The sequence below is a fragment of the Capricornis sumatraensis genome, chromosome 13 (genome assembly GCF_032405125.1).
Source record: "Capricornis sumatraensis isolate serow.1 chromosome 13, serow.2, whole genome shotgun sequence".
Classification (NCBI taxonomy): domain Eukaryota; kingdom Metazoa; phylum Chordata; class Mammalia; order Artiodactyla; family Bovidae; genus Capricornis; species Capricornis sumatraensis.
The window spans coordinates 48,033,660-48,049,682 of NC_091081.1; the positions used below are offsets into that span (position 1 = coordinate 48,033,660).

A 16,023-nucleotide genomic window follows, 5' to 3' on the forward strand; every position below is an offset into this window, starting at 1 on the left:
TGTACGTAGCATATTGTCTGATGCTGTTTTTTTTTTTAATCCATTCAATCTGTGTCTTTTGATTGGGAGTAAACTAGTTACATTAAAAGTAATTACATAGAAGGACTTATTATTGCCGTCATTATTTTCTGTATGTCTTGTAGCTTTTGTATGTCTTACTACCTTTGTGTTGCATGAATATCTCCTCTTCATCTTTTAAGATGCAACCAAAGCATCTCTTCTTGACTTTCTCAGGTTCTGTTGAATTCATGTTCTTCATGCTTCACTTTGTTTCTGTGACTCCCTTCCTTCCTAGATAGCAAGCTCCCTCAGGGGAGGTATATGCTTGGTTTTGTACCTCCAGGACTTACACGGTGTCTGAAACAGTGCCTGACTCATAGTGAGAAGTCAATAAATACTTGTTGAAAATGAGTGTAGTTTCAGTAGTAAACACTTGTGATAAGTTCTTGTGGTTTTTGTTTCCTGTTAGATATCTCATGCTGCAATTCTGGTTCCTGAACTCAAGCAGAATACAATCTTTAGAACTAGGTGGCTTTAAGCATTCATCTCTTTTTGGCTTGTAAACTCTTGAGAGGTACCATTACACTCTGTTGTTTTATTCCATTAAAAAATGGATATATATATATACTCTATAATATTCTTACCAACCAATTAAAAACTCTTTTTCTTTCCGAAGGTTTGCCCTGAGGTATTTCAAGGACACGTCTCCAGTCTTTCAGAGGCTCTTCCTAGAGAGTTCAGATGCAAATCCAGTCCGGTATGGGCGCAGGCGGATGAAACTTCGGGACCTAATGGAGGCAGCTTACAAGTTTCTGCAGCAAGAGCAGTCTGTGTTCCGGGACCTCTGGGACTGGAGTGTGTGCGTCCCACTCCTCAGGAGCCATGACACCTTGGTCCGCTGGTACGTAGCCGGTGGGCTGTTCCTGTTCTTCTAGTATGGGGACAGTTGGAGGACCCTGGAGTTGAGTGCATGAAGAAGAAAAGGAAACCATTTAAAATATGTTGTTTTTGTTTTGGTGCCTTTGGGGTTTTTGCTCCCTTTCATGTGTCATTTCAGAGGGAAATCAGATAATATGAGTGGAATTCCATTATTCTTATGTTCCATCAAGTGAATTCACTGTGCTCGATTTGTGATTTCTACCTTTCCCTGTGTTAAATTCCATAAGATTTCATGTTTGGGTGTTCAGTTGGCTAGTAAATTTTTTTCTTTTCTTTTTTTTTTTTGCTAGTAAATTTTCTTTATTCTTTAGACTCCGCTGCAGATCCTGAGTTTATATACTTTGGTTTTCTCCAGGTACACAGCCAATTGTCTTGCTTTGGTCACCTGTATGAATGAAGAGCACAAGTTATCATTCCTTAAGAAGATTTTTAATAGTGAAGAACTGATCCATTTCAGGTTAAGGTAAGCAAGAGCATTCCTAGAGATGTCTGCGTGGCTTTACTGGGCGTTAGAGCCATTGATGAGCTCCTAATTCCCTCAGGTTACTTGAGGAGGCCCAGCTGCAGGACTTGGAGAAGGCCTTGGTGTTGGCCAATCCAGACACACCCCTTTGGCGAAAGGACAAGGAGCTGCAGTACTCCACAGGACACCTTGTTTCAGCAGACCTCTCCTCCAGGGTCACTGCTGTCTGTGGTGTGGTGTTGCCTGGGCAACCGCCAGCCCCTGAAGAGCAGGTACGTTGACATCAGTGGTAGGTTTGCCCTCTTCCAGCTAAACACTGAGTGTGTATTTTTCCTTGGCTGGGCTTTGTGTTTTATGTGTGAGCAAAATTGAGCTTGCCAAATTACTGTTCCACTTAGAGAAGTATTCAGGGAGAGAGTAGAGAATTCACCCAGGACCCTCCTCTCTGATAGTCCCATTGTCCCTGTTTAGTGTGGAATTAGAAATCATGATGATGCCTGTGCATCAGGCTCTTAACTTGAGCAAAACTCCTCCATATATGACTTGTTTGTTTACCTGCTTCAGCAGCTGTTTGAAGTTGGACACCGTGATGCCATATTTATATAAAACTAAGGCAGAATGGGGCTTCTCAGGTGGCACTAGTGGTAAAGAACCCACCTGCCAATGAATGAGACTTAAGACATGTGGGTTTGATCCTTGGGTGGGGAAGATCCCCTGGAGAAGGATATGGCAACCCACTCCAGTTTTCTTGCTTGGAGAATTCCCATGGACAAAGGAACCTGGTGGGCTATGGTCCATAGGGTGGCAAAGAGTCAGACACTAATGAAGCTTCATACAACAAGACAGAGTGACTTGTCCAGGGCCCTTGGGCTGCCCTTTGGCAGAGACAGGGCTTGGCCCGGCCATTACTGCCAGCAGCCTCTTTCTGTCACGGTATTCTCTGCCTATGGTGTGGGAGGCCTGCATCTGCAGTGAGCTTGTCCCCTGCCATAGTAAATGACCTTTCCAAAAAAGTGGCTCAAAGGCCACTCTGTTTTTCCCCAGCAGTCTTTAGTCGGTTCATCAGATCTACCTAGTTTTCTCCCTGGAATAAGTTTTGGGTCATTGCTTGACCGTCAGTTTGTACCTGGGAAGTACAATGAAAAGGATTAGAAAAAAGTGCGCCTCTTGAGTGTACAGCTGCATGATAATTCATAAACTGGATATATGTGTTGCCAGCACTGAGACAGCAGTATTTCCAAAGCCCCTGGTATTTCCCTGTGGTCAGGAAGACTTCCCCACCCATCTTTAACTACTCTCCTAATGTAGACAGATCCTAACGTAGACAGAGGATGAGATGGTTGGATGGCATCACTGACTCAGTGAACAGGAGTTTGAGCAAACTCCAGGAGATAGTGAAGGACAGGGAAGCCTGGTGTGCTGCAGTCCATGGAGTCGCAGAGTCAGGACGTGACTTGGTGAGTGAACAACAAACAACAACAATATAGGTTAGGTTTGGAGAATTAGCACTTTAACACAGGGAAGGATTTGGGTTGGGATGGGCTTGATAGTGGATGGCAGTGGCAGAGCACTGGGGCAGAAGTGCAACCTGGAGCTACAGCCCAGCCTGCTAGCTGCTGAGAGTAACAGCTCTGCAAAAAGTTCAGCAGCTTCCAGCCCTAAATCTCATTTTGTCCTTACATATCTCTAGGGCACAAGCTCTGTTTGAGAAGTTATCATTTCTTAAAAGTTCATAATCACTGCACTCTTCCAAGAGATCCTTTTTTTCTGTATCAGTAGGTAGCTTATTATTAAATTTTTTAAAAGTTGTGGTAAAATGAACGTAATGTTCACCATCTTTTAACATTTTTAAGTGTACTCCTCAGTATTGTTGAGTATATTTACATTGTTGCACAAACAAGCTCCAGAACTTTTCATCCTGCTGCTGCTGCTGCTAGGTCGCTTCAGTCGTTTCTAACTCTGTGCGACCCCATGGACGGCAGCCCACCAGGCTCCCCCGTCCCATTAAACATATTGGGTGCGTTATGATTATGATTATTATTTTACTTTTTGTTACAGAAAATGTTAAACATATTCCAGAGTAGAAATAGTAGTATAATAAATTCACATGTAATCATTCAGCTTCAGTAATTATAAATTCATGGTCAGTTATTTTGCATTTATATTTCTGAACACTGCTCACACGTATTATTTTGAAGTAATTCCCAGATACCATGTTATTTCTTAATTATTAATTAAATTATAATTTATTGTACTGTATTATATATAATAATTATTATTGTTGTAATATAAAAATATCCTTAATAGGCATGCCTTGCTTTATTGCACTCATGGATGTTGCATGGTTTTTTGTTTGTTTTGTTTTTTTACAAACTGAAGGGTTGTGGCTTGAGCAAGTCTTGTGGTGCCATTTTCCCAACAGCATTTGCTCACTTAGTGTTTCTCTGTCACATTTTGGTAATTCTTGCAATATTTAAAACTGTTTAATTACTATGGAAAAAGCAAGAGAGTTCCAGAAAAACATCTACTTCTGCTTTATTGACTATGCCAAAGCCTATGACTGTGTGGATCACAATAAACTGTGGAAAATTCTGAAAGAGATGGGCATACCAGACCACCTGACCTGCCTCTTGAGAAACCTATGTGTAGGTCATGAAGCAACAGTTAGAATTGGACACGGAACAACAGACTGGTTCCAAATAGGAGAAGGAGTACGTCCAGACTGTATATTGTCACCCTGCTTATTTAACTTCTATGCAGAGTACATCATGAGAAACGCTGGACTGGAAGAAGCACAAGCTGGAATCAAGATTGCCGGGAGAAATATCAATAACCTCAGATATGCAGATGACACCACCCTTATGGCAGAAAGTGAAGAGGAACTCAAAAGCCTCTTGATGAAAGTGAAAGAGGAGAGCAAAAAAGTTGGCTTAAAGCTCAACATTCAGAAAACGAAGATCATGGCATCTGGTCTCATCACTTCATGGGAAATAGATGGGGAAACAGTGGAAACAGTGTCAGACTGTATTTTTTTGGGCTCTAAAATCACTGCAGATGTTGACTGCAGCCATGAAATTAAAAGACGCTTACTCCTTGGAGGAAAAGTTATGACCAACCTAGATAGTACATTCAAAAGCAGAGACATTACTTTGCCAACAAAGGTCCATCTAGTCAAGGCTGTGGTTTTTCCAGTGGTCATGTATGGATGTGAGAGTTGGTGTGAAGAAGGCTGAGCGCCGAAGAATTGATGCCTTTGAACTGTGGTGTTGGAGAAGACTCTTGAGAGTCCCTTGGACTGCAAGGAGATCCAGCCAGTCCATTCTGAAGGAGATCAACCCTGGGATTTCTTTGGAGGGAATGATGCTGAAGCTGAAACTCCAGTCCTTTGGCCACCTCATGCAAAGAGTTGACTCATTGGAAAAGACTCTGATGCTGGGAGGGATTTGAGGGCAGGAGGAGAAGGGGATGACAGAGGATGAGATGGCTGGATAGCATCACTGACTCGATGGACGTGAGTCTGAGTGAACTCCTGGAGTTGGTGATGGACAGGGAGGCCTGGCGTGCTGCGATTCATGGGGTTGCAAAGAGTCAGACACGACTGAGCGACTGAACTGAACTGAATTACTATTATATTTGTTATGGTGATCTGTGACTGATGATCTTTGCCACTGTTGCAGAGATTTCAATTCAGTGAAGTCTCAGATGATGGTTAGCTTTCTTAGCAATAAAATGTTTTTTAAATGAAGGTATATACATTGTTTTTTAGACATAAAACTATTGCACACTTAATGGACCAGAGTTTAGTGTAAACATAACTTTTGTATGCACCGGGAAACTGAAAGTTTTGTGTGTCTTGGTTTATTATATTTGTTTTATTGCTGTGGTTTGAAATTCAACCTGCAAAATCTTTGAGGTATGCCCGTAGTTTAGTGTATGTGTGTGTATTTCTGTTATGCAGGCTATATAGTGGATATATAGTACTGGGAACTTTATTCAGTATTCTGTGATTAACCATAATGGAAAAGAGTATAAAAGAATGTATATATGTGTAGTTGAATCACTTTGTTGTATAGCTAAATTAATACAACATTGTTACTCAACTATACTTCAATAAATTAAAAAAAAAATTAAATCCCTGGTATTCCTTATTGTACCTGGAAAAAAATTAGTGTCTTTACTTCCATGATTGTCTAATAAGTGTATTGTGTGCATTCTTGATCTTAGACATGAAATCCTAGAATATGGTAAGAGGAAGAAAAATGAAAATCCAGTCATGATAGATGATATTTGCTCCCACTCACTATGTATCACCTTTTTTGGTTTGGGAGAGGTTTTCTTATATTTGTTAGTAAGTTCCCACCCCTCTCCCCAGGATGAGAGACAGGAAAGGGAAAAAGCCTGATCCTTACTTTTGATACATGCTTGTTATTGTAGATCCTGTACTACTAATTTATTGGCAGAGGTTTATGTAAAAGTCAGTTGTTGTAGAAATTAACCTGTGCCTTTGGTAGAAAGACTGTTCTTGATGTGCCTTTTATTTCTCACTTGTCTCCTTAGGCGAGTAGTAGGAGTTCTTCTCGTGAACAGGAGCTGACCTTTAGGTCTTACGTGCTGGTCGACTCAGTGTGCAAAAATCTTCAGACCCTGGCTATGGCAGTGGCTTCTCAGAAGGCTGTGTTGTTAGAAGGACCAATTGGGTGTGGCAAAACTTCATTAGTTGAACATTTAGCTGCAATGACAGGTAGAAGGAAGCCCCCTCAACTTCTCAAAGTCCAACTTGGAGATCAGACTGACAGTAAGGTAAAAGAAATGGCAGATTTTGGTGGGTGAACGTGCTTTGAATATTTGCTTTAAAATATTGTTTTTGCTAAGAAACTGAAATTAACTGATATTCCTCCTAACAGAGGGGATCATGCTATAAAACCTCAGGTGCCCATTATAACCTTGTAAAAGTTTAATGGAACTAATCTTAGGGTGCGGCACTGGCACCTCAGGTGTGTGGTTTCAGTAAGCACTTCATCTTCTTTCTACAGATGCTGTTGGGAATGTATCGCTGCACAGATGTGCCAGGGGAGTTTGTGTGGCAGCCTGGGACCTTGACACAGGCAGCCACCAAGGGATACTGGATCCTTCTGGAGGATATTGACTATGCCCCCTTAGATGTGGTACGTCATCTCCACAGTAACTCACTAATTTCTTGTCTTCAAATTGTGTTAATAGTGATTCTGGGGCATTATTTAAACAACACAGGTTATTTTGTTAGAGATGATATGTTGATTATCTACCTAATCTATTTGAGTTCTTGGATTACCAGGCTGATCTCTTGTTTGATAGAAAATCAGTAAAATTCTGCTTATCCTGTTTCCTTTAATAGTTGAATGTGTGACCAATTTCTCAGTATATTTTTTTCCTCGTTTAGTTAAAAATGTGATCAGTATCACAGCCTTTCTAAGAATAGGCCCGGTGGGAAACATCTTATGCATGATACAGATACATTGAGAACTTTGAGGCCCACTCCCCAGCTGTGGCATCTGTAGAGTAGTGAGCTGAGGACACAGGAAGGAAAAGATGATGTTACCAGTGCCTGCTTGTCTTTGTTCAATTAAGGAAAATAAACTGGATGTGTATTTCCGACTTTTTAAAAAGATCACTTTTCTATGTGTATGAAATTTAGCTATGGAGGCAGTCAGTCCCTGTGTCTTCTGTATTCTGTGAACTATGACATCCCCCCCACCACCCAACTCCCACCCTAAAATGTATTGCAAAATGAAAACAATCTTCTGTGGACAGACTTTCCCAAGATTGGTTTTAGTTTTCTTTAACGTGAACCTTAAAGCTACCTCTATATGGACTTTACCCTCTTGGATTGAAAGAGGAGATAGGGAGGAAGGAGGAGAGGTGGGGCAGGTCTTTGGGTTTAGGGAGATATGAAGGGGAAAGGGTGGCTATAAATATGTGTGTCTTACGACACATGCATATTTCAGAGTCTGAGGTAAAGATGTAATGGGGTTATTGGCCTAGTGTTACCACTATGTTCGAAGATTTTAATGCTAAGTTTTATAGGGCTGGAACTTAGTTTTCTTGATAAGCTGGGGATGACTCCTACCAAGGAGACTTTACAGTGAAACTGAATTATAAATTACAAGGCCAACTTAAAAGTATTTGTTGGGTCTTAGCCCTTTCTAGTGCTCTCTTTCCTGGACAAATTTTTTTAGACCTCAGGATACCTGAGAAGTCATTAGGATTATGAATCATAGAATTTGAGCCAAAAAAGTTAGACAAACAGAAGGGATTTTCCATTCAGGTCATGATGAAGCATAGGTGTCTGTCCCTGTCCCATTGCTAAGTACATGCTTTGATGACCAAGTCCAGATTCAAGACTAAACTGTTGCTTTCTGACTTGTTCTTACTTGTCATCACTTGGGTCATGTCTAGTACATCAGAAGATTCTTTGAGTTCCGTTTTGTGTTCCATTCCCCTTTTGTTACTACATTTGATTCCAGAGGGTATGTTTATTCAGTTGATTATGTTCAAACTTACCATTATAGTAAAGTTGTATTTACTCAAAAATACACCTTCCCTTGATTATTATTTTGTTATTTCCAGAACTCAGCTAGCAGTGAACCCATTACTGTTTCAGGGTAGCTTTTATAGATCTCATTCAGGATTGTTGTCTTTTGTTTCAAGTTTCATTGTTACCTTGGAGTTGCCCCTCTATTACTTTCCCTTTCTACTCCTAGCCATGTATGAGTTAATGATGCTTAATAAAATTATGTTGATATTTTAGAACCCTCTTTCTCAGCTCTTTGTTCTTCTTACTTTGTTTTTCAAAACTTTGTTCTTAAACTCCCATCCCCTGCATCCATATGTCTAGTCCATACTTTTCTCAGAAAATCTCTACTTAGATTCCTTAGTGGGTGCAGGTTTTAGGATGTTCAAAATGGACCTTGTCTGCTGTTTTCCCAGAGCAACCTTTCCCGACACGTAATAGCCAAGCCAGAAAGAACTTTGCTGTCTCCTTCCTCTCGTCTCCCACTCACTCCGTCTGATGCTGCTGAGTGCTTTTTCTTTATCTCTTATTCTGTTCCCCCCAGGCCTGCTGCCTTAGCACAGGGCTTCTTGTTTTTGTCTCTGTCTAATCTATCTTGCCATCTTGCCTTTGTTACTTGACTGATATGTTTTTTCACTTCTTTCCATCCAGGCTGGCTTTCTTTCAGTTTATCTTCCATATTGTTGTATAGTTCATTTTCTAAAACGTAAAATAAAGCTTTTTTCTCCTGAATAAAATCCTCTCAACCACTCTCATGAAAAAGTTCAAACTTCTTAGCTCAGCACAGAAGAGCTTTTATCCTCTGTCTCGTAAGCCTAGTATTTTTTCACCACTTCACGTGCACATTCTGCCCTAACCATCACAGACTCTTCTCAGGCCACACTCTTAGGCATGTATGTTTTTATTCATTTTAATATTTTTGCCTAGAGTGATTGTGCCGTTCCTTTCCCACCAAACCGGACTAATTCCTGTTCCACTTTAAGACTCGGCGAATGGCATTACCTCTAGGGTGGCTTCACTGCCTTGCTTCTCATCTGCTCCACACTCATCGACAGCCTGTTTTCACGTGGTGTTTTGTTCATCACTTGGGGTCACACCAGTTAGGCTGTGTGGTAGTTTGCCAGCTACCTCCCATCAGACGCGAGGCTGTAATGCCTCAGTCGTGTCTGGAGTTCTAGTGTCTTGCTTGATTCCGGTCCGTAGTAGGCACCCAGTGAATGTTGAACAAGTAAGTTGTTCTGCTGGAGTGTAGTTGACTCCAGTATTCCCACCTGCTTTGACCCCAGTTTATGCTGTGAGAAGTAGCATTTCCTTTAAGTGTGTGTTTGTCATTTGGTTAGAGGGCTGGTTTTGTTTTTGTTTTGCTACTTGTGTCTTTATAGCTTTGTCCCTGGAATTTTGTGATTTAGATTTCTGTGCTGATCCCTCTCTTGGAGAATGGAGAGCTCTTGATTCCTGGCCGAGGTGACTGTGTGAAGGTGGCTCCTGGATTTCAGTTCTTTGCAACCAGGAGGTATGTCCTATTAACCCTTTTGTTTCCATGATGGAGCCTCTGGCTCATGAGTCCACATACTAGAGTGCTGAGCACGCAAGTCCAGGAATAGAGTTCTCTGGGCGTTTAAACAAGGTTAGTTGGAACAGGCCCAACCTTCTCATTCCCGACTGTTTTTCATGGAGATAATTAATTTAGAAAATAAAACCAGTCTTCAAAACCTTGTTTTCATATTTTCAAACATAATCAGAAATGACAGTTGTCAGATAGCTCTGGATTTGAATCCTGACACTGACTTTTTGTATCTGTATGTACCTTGCTTGGCTGATTCTGATGGAACCAATAATGCCTGCTTTACAGCTTGGTGTAAGTTGTAAAGTTTAGGTGAAATGACTTTGCACTAAAGTCCTGTCACATGGTGGAGCGCCCAACCTTGATGGTGGCGCTGATGCAAATGAAGCCCTGTAGACGTCAAGCAGTTTAAATAAATAAGTTGAAGATACGCATCAACAAAGGAATAAAACCTAAAGAAACTTATGTTTATGTCCTTATCTACATTTTAAAATAATGTGAAGGCAGTGGCTTATTTCCTACTACCTGACTACCTGTACAGTTTCTCCAAGATCTTAAAATGCCCAAGAGGGAAACAAATGCTACACTGTGTTTAGTGATGATGTTAGTGTATACTGTACCTCTGTGAACATTCACTCCCAGATGGAATGCAGAGCTGATCTAACCGTCTTCAAGGAGCACCTTCCTAGACCCTGATAGTTTTAATAGAACCTGTTTTTATTCACAGTGATAGTGAAGTTCTTTCCTGGGAAGTCCTGAGACATCATACAAGCATGTCACACCAACTTCAGTTCATTTCTTGGTTTGCCATTTGTAGTCATAGTTGAGTGAGCAAGAGACATTGTTCTTTCTCTTCCTTATGGTTCTTCCTTGCAGTTAGAGGAAAAGAAGATCACTGTTCCCTCAGGGCAGTTGTTATGAGGATTAAATTAATGGCTTAAGTGTAAGCCTGTGGCTTGCCCAGAATATGTGTTCAATAACTATTCCTTGTCTTCTGTGTATTTTAAATAGTTTTAGGTACTGTAGCTTTTGGTAAATAAGCAGTGAACTTATTTTTAGTGCTATGGGTCTTGGTTTGTTTTCTTTTTCCTGAAGATACATCTTAATAAAAAGAAACATGTTTTTGAGATCAAAATGCCTAATAGGACTGTTTGCAGTAATTTGAAAATAACTTGGTTAAAGCTCTATTACTCTCCCCAGGAGAATAGTCAAAGCCGAGTCAGTGGCAGCATTTCATTGTCATCCTCCCTGTAAGCCTAGCATAATAGTGTCTTGACACCAGAAGGAATTGTGAGTTTTATTCAGATGTGACACAATGAATAGCAACGGATAACCGGGGGCATAATTCAAGATTAAGACTTAGGAATTTTGTGTGACTCTGCTTTTCATTTTGTAATACAGATTGTTGAGCTGTGGAGGAAATTGGTATCGACCACTAAATAGTCATGCTACTCTGCTAGACAAATACTGGACCAAAATTCACCTGGATAATATGGATAAGGCAGAACTAAATGAGGTATGTCATTATTTGAAAGTATCAGTGCTTTTCTTTTTTACTTTTCATTTATATTAAAAGTTTCAGTGTTGTGTTAGTTTCCACTATACAAAGAAGTGAATCAGCTCTGTTGTTGTTTAGTTGCTAAGTCGTATTCAGCTTTTTGCAACCCCATGGACTGTAGCCACTAGTCTCTTCTAGGTCCATGGGATTTCCCAGGCAGGAATCATGGAGTGGGTTGCCATTTTCTTTTTCAAGGGATCTTCCCAACGCAGGGATCAAACCCATGTGGCAGGCAGATTCTTTACCACTAAGCTGCCAGAGAATTCCTATTTTAAAAGTTTCAGACTATGCAGAGAAGAGAAATAGCCCAGTGAGTCATGAAAATACTCACCACTCTAAATTTAACAGTTAATGTGCTAACATTTTACTATATTAACTTCTTCTAGTACTTTTTATTTGCTAATATATTTGAAAGCAAACCTCGCAGCATTTCACCCTTAAATACTTTGATGCATCTCTAAGGGCATTTCCATATGTAACCACAATATCGATATTATAGCCAATAAAATGAATTATTATTCCTCAGTAGCACTTCATTCTCAGACCACATGAGAATTTCCCCAGTTGTCCTCAAAGGATCTTTTTATTTTTGCTAAGTTGATTGTAACTAGTATCTTTCACACTTAACAACTTCATGTGCATTTCCATCTGGACCTTAATGGAAACTGAGATGACTTGGTGAAAGGCTTTATACAGTAGTTCACTTTGTAGTATCCCTGGTTCTCTGTGACCCCTAAGCGGTGTGCCTCACTCTACGCTGCCAGCCTCTCTCCTCCTCTGCGTCTGCCTTCTCACTTGGGCAGCTTTCTGTCTCTCAGCACTTCACCTTGAACAGTAGCAAATAAAGTATTGTCACTGAACATTCAGGGATGGCAGGGTCACTTTCCTCTTTCTTGGTGTAAATTTTTACATAAATAAGTGGCACCAGACAACCCTTGTCAAATATTTTATCTATTAATAGCATTTAAGTGTTTATTAACAGAGGGGTTTTCAGAGGGCACCAATTACTGGATCAACCTTCATATGATTTCTAAGAACCCTGGCCTTGATGGTGTGAATTTTGAATCTCTGTAGCTTTGTGAGTTTCTTATCTCACTGTAGCGTCTACGTCTTTCTCTCCCTCTCTTGCTGCTCTCAACTGTAAGCTCCACCAGGAACCTACTCAGCTTTGGTGCCCCTGGCATCCATTCCATGCGTCACAATTCATGTCTGTTGTATTGCTCTGACATAATACCCCTCTTTTTTTTTGCTGTTGTAGTTCTTTAAATGTTTTGTTTTCAAACATTTAAATATTGATAAGCATATCATGTCAAATTAGTTTATCATGTGATATTCTGTTTACATTCTGACATTTATGGTAATAACAAAAGATATTTTTTGTCTGAGGTAGAAAATGACTAATTGGTTGGTACATATAAATCACTATTCAGAACTTTTTTCCCAAATAACCGAGCCCTACTAAAGTGTTAAACCTAGGTTTTTTCAAGTGAAAATAGCTTTTTTCCCTCACCATGACCATAAGTATACATGCTCATATGATGGAATTACTCCTCAGCAGTAAAGTAGAGGGAACTACTGATGCATACAGTGATGCTTGGGTGACTTTTAAATCCATGATGCTGAGTAAGAGAAGCCAAACTATGTGCTACATCCTGTGCGATGCCATGTATATGAGGAATTGAAAGCAGCACTGTGCTGATTGGAATCAGATTCACGATTCCAGAGACAGGGTGCTGGGGAAGGGTGTGATCACAAGGGAACTCTTGTTTTGTCTTACGGGTGATGGAAGTATGTATTTTGTTTATGGTAGCCACAGTCCATGAATATGGTCAGTTTTGAAAATGTTCCGTCTATACACAGAACATGTTTATTCTCTCTTTGAAAGATCCACATGTGTAGCAAATAAAATGAATTTGTCGATTTTATTATTCACTTCTATCTTTACTTAATTTTTAATACATTTGAAATATTAAAATTTGTAAAATCTTCCAATTTAACAGAAAGGTATGAAGAAATTAAAACCTGTGAGATCTAATACTTAAAGTGACACTATTAAAAGATTTTAGTTCTTTATCTTTGTAAATATGTGGACTTTACCTCTTTAATATATATAAAATATGTTATTTCATATATTAATATAAATTGGAATCATGGTATACTTCTTAAGCTAATTTAAATATATTAGCTAATAATATTTCTAATACATACGTGATATTTTTCTTCTCAAGTAGATTTAACAAATCCGTATCATAAATATTATGATATTATGGCCACCAAGTATTAATGCTGCACAAAATTCTTAATAATTATTGAAGCGAATTGGACTAGATCTTTTGCTTTCTAAATTCTACTGTCTGATAAAAACTACTTTTTATCAGGACTTTAACACTAGCTCCTTTTACTGTGTTCTACTTTAAAAAAAAAACTTTTGTTTCCTTTCCCACTAAACTATTTCATTGGTGCTTTTGGCTGAGAAATGACTTAATGATGGCACTGCAATTGTCTTTAAAACAATCAGAGTATGTAGTACTTGAAGTGCATGGGCTTTGGATGCCCATGTTGTTTGAGACGTCTTTCCCATCAAGCTTCTGTACCCAAAGCTGTGTGATAGGTCATGAGATTGCCAGATAACAGGAAGATAACTTCTGGTCAGGAAGAAGTCATAGTCTTTGGGGGGCTGGAGGTAATGGGTGAAGGTGGAAGTTCTTACACTTGCTCAAGATGACAGATCTCCTAGAGAAATTCATTCTTGGTGTGCTTTTAAAAATCACTTTGTCTGCTGCTAATTTTTTTTTTTTTTTTTTTGCTTTTTTTCTCCTCTGTCAGGTTCTTCAAAATAGATACCCCAGCTTATCAGCAGCAACCGATCACCTGCTTGATATTTATTTCCAGCTTATTGGAGAGAAGCATCACTGTCTGAGCGAAAGTTCTGTTGGAGGCAAACAGGCACCAGAGGAGGTTCCAGAAGCAAGACAAGAAAACAAGAGACTAAGCCTTGAGGGAAGAGAATTGTCTCTCAGGTATTGGGCTTAACGCTTTTGGGTTGGTATTTTAAAAATTGCTTCTCTCAGAAGTTCTTAGCAGCTCAAACTGAATGGTTACAAGAAGTCTGATTTTGAAATTAGACGTTCTCAGTCTCTAATCTGGAGAAAGAAATGGCAACCCACTCCAGTGTTCTTGCCTGGAGAATCCCAGGGATGGTGGAGCCTGGTGGGCTGCCATCTATGGGGTCGCACAGAGTCGGACACGACTGTAGCGACTTAGCAGCAGCAGCAGCAGTCTCTAATCTGTTTGAGATCTATAGTTACTGAATGGGAAGGCTTATGAAGATAATATTATGTTAGCTTTAAAAAATAACGTTTTTCTTCTTACATTTTTATTGAGCTGTAACTGACAGCTCTGTATAAGTTTATGGCATATAGGATAATGATTGCATGCATATGGAATGATGACTACAAGTTGAGTGAACCTCCATCATCTCACAGATACTAAGTTAAATAGTAAAAAACAATTTTTTCTTGTGATAATGTAACAACTTTTCATATATAACATTCTGCTGCTGTTGCTAAGTTGCTTCAGTCGTGTCCAACTCTTTGCGACTCCAGAGACGGCAGCTCACCAGGCTCCCCTGCCCCTGGGATTCTCCAGGCAAGAACACTGGAGTGGGTTGCCATTTCCTTCTCCAATGCATGAAAGTGAAAAGTGAAAGTGAAGCTGCTCAGTTGTGTCCAGCTCCTAGTGACCCCATGGACTGCAGCCTACCAGGTTCCTCCATCCATTGGATTTGCCAGGCAAGAGTACTGGAGTGGGTTGCTATTGCCTTCTCCCATATATAACATACAGCAGTGTTAATTATAATTATTATGCTGTACATTGCATCCCTAGGAATTATAATTGGAAGTTTAACAAATAACTTTAAATTCAGAAATAGTGGAAAAAGTTGGAAAACTACTGACATGGTTTTTTCACTGGATGTCCTGTTGGGACAAATGGGGTCGTAAATAAGATTTTGGGGTTTTGCTGTATATAGTAAATTCTCTTCCTTTGAGCTACGTTTGCTCTTCGAGAAGTGAGAATTGGGAATGGGCAGCTCCCCTTAAGTTTGCTCCAAGAGTTAATTGCTCCTGTCTCTTGCTACCTTGTCTGGTATGGATGGGGGAGAAATGAATTATAGGTTGCTTCCTGGTAGAGGTAAGGAAAGGATCCACTTACACTTTTTCCTGACTTAACACTGTTTATATTCAGTTGCCAGAAAAAGGGAGAGTCTGTGGTCAGACGTTCCCAGACCTGAATAAACTCTGATACGTTTGATATCTTTGACCTGTGTTTTTTTATTTCTTACCTTTTTTTTTTTTTTTAAGGGATCTACTTAATTGGTGTAATAGGATTGCCCACAGCTTTGACAGTCTGTCGTCTTCAGCATCGTTAAATATTTTTCAAGAGGTAAGATATAGTCTTCCTGCTTGTTTTCTCTGTGCTCTGCAAGGCTGCTAATTTCCACTGTTATTTTCTGTCTCTTGACTATTATCAGAAAGTTTTTCTATGGTGTAGGTACTGTGTATATCTCTAGCTAATTAAAACTGAACTAAAGTTGTCTTAGCGCTAAGTGAGCATGATAAATGTTTTGTGACTCTTGAAATGGGTTACCCCTAATTTCAAATAAGTTTAGTTTGAAATAGAGTAAAACAGATGCTGAAATTAAAGCTTAAATGAAAGGAAAAAATCCCCCAGGTGGTAATACTATTGTAAGGCAAAAAGAGTTTCTAAGATGTTTAGTATTAATTTCTATGTATAATGTCTTAGTCTGTTTGACAGATTTGTACTTGTCTGATCCCACCACTTGCCCCAGCAGGGCCTTTTTAACTTTAGTCCAGAGAAAGGTATGTGGGTTATAAAGTCTGTTCTTGTATGCTGGGCTGGGGGGAAAGTGTGTTGTGCAAGAGGGCAGC

The 16,023-nt window shown here is 39.7% G+C and overlaps 1 protein-coding gene across 1 annotated transcript in view; it reads left to right on the forward strand.

Annotated features, from left to right (window-relative positions):
* MDN1 (midasin AAA ATPase 1) overlaps positions 1 to 16,023 on the forward strand; it is a 145,385-nt gene that overhangs the window by 16,167 nt on the left and 113,195 nt on the right. Inside the window, exons 3-11 of the mRNA XM_068984913.1 lie at positions 677 to 901; positions 1,295 to 1,402; positions 1,482 to 1,674; positions 5,960 to 6,202; positions 6,436 to 6,567; positions 9,362 to 9,465; positions 10,918 to 11,032; positions 13,901 to 14,094; positions 15,436 to 15,517. Coding sequence (XP_068841014.1) covers positions 677 to 901; positions 1,295 to 1,402; positions 1,482 to 1,674; positions 5,960 to 6,202; positions 6,436 to 6,567; positions 9,362 to 9,465; positions 10,918 to 11,032; positions 13,901 to 14,094; positions 15,436 to 15,517 — 1,396 coding nt within the window. The remainder of the gene's footprint in view (positions 1 to 676; positions 902 to 1,294; positions 1,403 to 1,481; positions 1,675 to 5,959; positions 6,203 to 6,435; positions 6,568 to 9,361; positions 9,466 to 10,917; positions 11,033 to 13,900; positions 14,095 to 15,435; positions 15,518 to 16,023) is intronic.